Source organism: Lynx canadensis, chromosome C1, assembly GCF_007474595.2.
Source record: "Lynx canadensis isolate LIC74 chromosome C1, mLynCan4.pri.v2, whole genome shotgun sequence".
Lineage (NCBI taxonomy): Eukaryota > Metazoa > Chordata > Mammalia > Carnivora > Felidae > Lynx > Lynx canadensis.
Window position 1 is genome coordinate 107,041,060 of NC_044310.1, and position 2,814 is coordinate 107,043,873.

The window sequence follows — 2,814 nt, forward strand, 5'->3', positions numbered from 1 at the left end:
TTTGTTGGCTCTTTCTGGGAACAAGAGGCTCCCAGGAGGGTCTTTCTTGGCTGTCCCCCTCCTCCCCTCCACTCTGTGATTCTGGGGAACAGCAACCCAGAGTGGGTAGGAGAGCCCCAACCCAAGGTAAGAGAAGGGATGCTGAGAAACCAGGCACTGCTACAGATTGCAAGGATTCATCTACTCCCTCTGCCTTCAGTCACCTTTCTGACCCCTCCTGTCTTTTAGGTTGATCTAAAGCAGCTTCCAGGATGTCCCAGCAACACACTCTGCCAGTGACTCTGCCTCCCGCACTCTGTCAGGAGCCCCTCAAGCCAGTTTGCCCTCCCATCAATACCCAGCCCGAGCAAGTGAAACAGCCAACCCCACTGCCTGCCCTGTGCCAGAAGATGCCCTCTAAGCTCCCAGGGGAGGTCCCCCAGGAGCATGGGGAGCATGGGGAGGTCCCCCAGGAGCAAGGGGAGAATCATACAACTCTCGTGAAGGGGGTGACTGAGCAACAATGTGAGCCACAGCAGCAGGAACATCATCTGGAACAGCAACAGCAGCAACAGCAAGACTCACAGCAGCAGGAACAGCATCCGGAACAGCAGCAGCAACAGCAGGACTCACAGGAGCAGGAACTTCACCTGGAACAGCATCTGGAACAGAAGCAGCAGCAGCAGCAAGAGTCACATGAGCAGGAACTTTGCCTGGAACAGCATCCAGAACAGCAGCAGCAGCAGCTGCAGCAGCAAAAGTCACAGGAGCAGGAACTTTGCCTGGAACAGCATCTGGAAAAGAACCAGCAGCAACAAGAGTCACAGGAGCAGGAACTGCACCTGGAACAGCATCTGGAACAGAAGCAGCAGCCGCAGCAGCAAAAGTCACAGGAGCAGGAACTTTGCCTGGAACAGCACCTGGAAAAGAACCAGCAGCAACAAGAGTCACAGGAGCAGGAACTGCACCTGGAACAGCATCTGGAACAGAAGCAGCAGCAGCAGCAGCAGCAAGAGTCACATGAGCAGGAACTTTGCCTGGAACAGCATCCAGAACAGCAGCAGCAGCAGCAAAAGTCACAGGAGCAGGAACTTTGCCTGGAACAGCATCTGGAAAAGAACCAGCAGCAACAAGAGTCACAGGAGCAGGAACTGCACCTGGAACAGCATCTGGAACAGAAGCAGCAGCAGCAGCAAAAGTCACAGGAGCAGGAACTTTGCCTGGAACAGCATCTGGAAAAGAACCAGCAGCAACAAGAGTTACAGGAGCAGAAACTGCACCTGGAACAGCATCTGGAACAGCAGCAGCAAGAGTCACAGGAGCAGGAACTTCACCTGGAACAACATCTGGAACAGAAGCAGCAGCAGCAAGAGCCACAGGAGCAAGAAATTCACCTGGAGCAGCATCTGGAACAGCAGCAGCAGAAAGAGTCACAGGAGCAGGAACTGCACCTGGAACAGCATCTGGAACAGCAGAAGGAGCAGGAAATACAGCAGCAGCAACAAAAGGAACAGTGTGAGGAACATCAGGAAGCAAAAAACCTGGAGCAGCAGCTGGAGCAGGAGAAAGCACAAAGGAAGCAGCAGCAAAAGGAACAGCTGGGACAGGAGAAGAAGATCATGGGCCAGCAACTGGATGGAGATCTAGCAAAGAGAAATGAGCACCTGGAAAAGAGAGAAGAGCAGCAGCCAGAGCCAGCAGAGCAGCAGGAAGGCCAACTGACGCAGCCTGCATTTGTCCCAGCTCCTGGCCAGGTCCAAGAGCCCCTACTAGTCCATCCACTGAGGGGAGAAGTCATGCCCCTCATAGACCAACAGCAGCAGAAGCAGGAGGTATATGGCCCCCCAAAATATAAGTAAGCACCCCCAGTACCAGAGGCTCTCAGGCTATCCCACACAAGTGACAAGAGAGCCAGTGGCCTCTCTTACCTCAGGTCCCCAGCCTGGTGGCCCACCTCATCTGTGAACCTGCCTAACCCTGTCCTTCTGCATGTTTCTTTGATGGGGCTGGGAGAAGGGAAAGTTATTGCCCAGAACCCATCCCTAATGAGCTCAGTCCCAACAGGTGGCCATGGCCTCTGTCACTAATTCTGACTTTGTCCCCAGTATTATAGTTGAATCTGTGAGTATTTACAATAATACAGAATAAATCCTGGAAGTCTGGGATCCTGTATTCTCTTTGTCTTTTCTCCTCTGTCTCTCACCATGTAAAGAACCTGTGCGTGAGTCAATGGTTGCAATGGACTCTCTTGGCCAATTCCCAAAAGAGGGCAGACATCTTTAATTCTGTTCCCCAAACCACCCAGTGCATTCAGCAACTTCTTAAAAGGAACCAAAACCAAAACCAAAGCAAACAAAAATAACTTCACTCATGTACTTGAAATCAATGTTTGCCAATTGCTGGTCGTGAAACAGGGACAAGTTATTCTGGTTGGGGGAAGGAGAATCTATCCACCTCATTCCAGCACTGCCTCACACCACACACTAGGCTCAATCCTAGCCCCTGGCCAAGCTCCACACACTGCCTCCGATCTCCTTTCATCTCCTCACATCGGGGACGACCATGGGAAGACAACACCAGGGAGGTGTGGGGCTCCAGCTGGGTTCTTGTCCTTTTCTGGGTGTTCTGTCTGTAGAATAGCTTCCAAGAATCTTATGAACTGTCTACTTGGCTAAGGAAGATTTTAAGAAAGTGATAGGAGCAGAATTGAGCAATGTGAGAAGAGGAGACAAGCTCAAGACTGGTGTCTGATGGGGAAAGTGACAGTGTGACTAAAGAAGGTAAAGATCGGGCTTGCTGTAATCATGGGAGTGCCAAAAAGGCTGTAGAAATACA

The 2,814-nt window shown here is 51.7% G+C and overlaps 1 protein-coding gene across 1 annotated transcript; it reads left to right on the top strand.

Moving 5' to 3' along the window:
* Positions 1-251: 251 nt before the first annotated feature.
* LOC115520949 (involucrin-like) lies at positions 252-1,838 on the top strand. Its single transcript, XM_030325776.1, has 2 exons — positions 252-525; positions 1,219-1,838. Exons 1-2 carry the CDS (start codon positions 252-254, stop codon positions 1,836-1,838), a joined length of 894 nt encoding a protein of 297 aa, XP_030181636.1.
* Positions 1,839-2,814: the final 976 nt, after the last annotated feature.

Excerpts from the sequence above, each read along its gene's own strand:
- LOC115520949 (XM_030325776.1), top strand. The coding sequence starts at position 252 with ATGTCCCAGCAACACACTCTGCCAGTGACTCTGCCTCCCGCACTCTGT. Across the intron at positions 526-1,218 it reads TGAGCCACAGCAGCAGGAAC|AGAACCAGCAGCAACAAGAG; the intron begins ATCATCTGGAAC and ends AGCATCTGGAAA.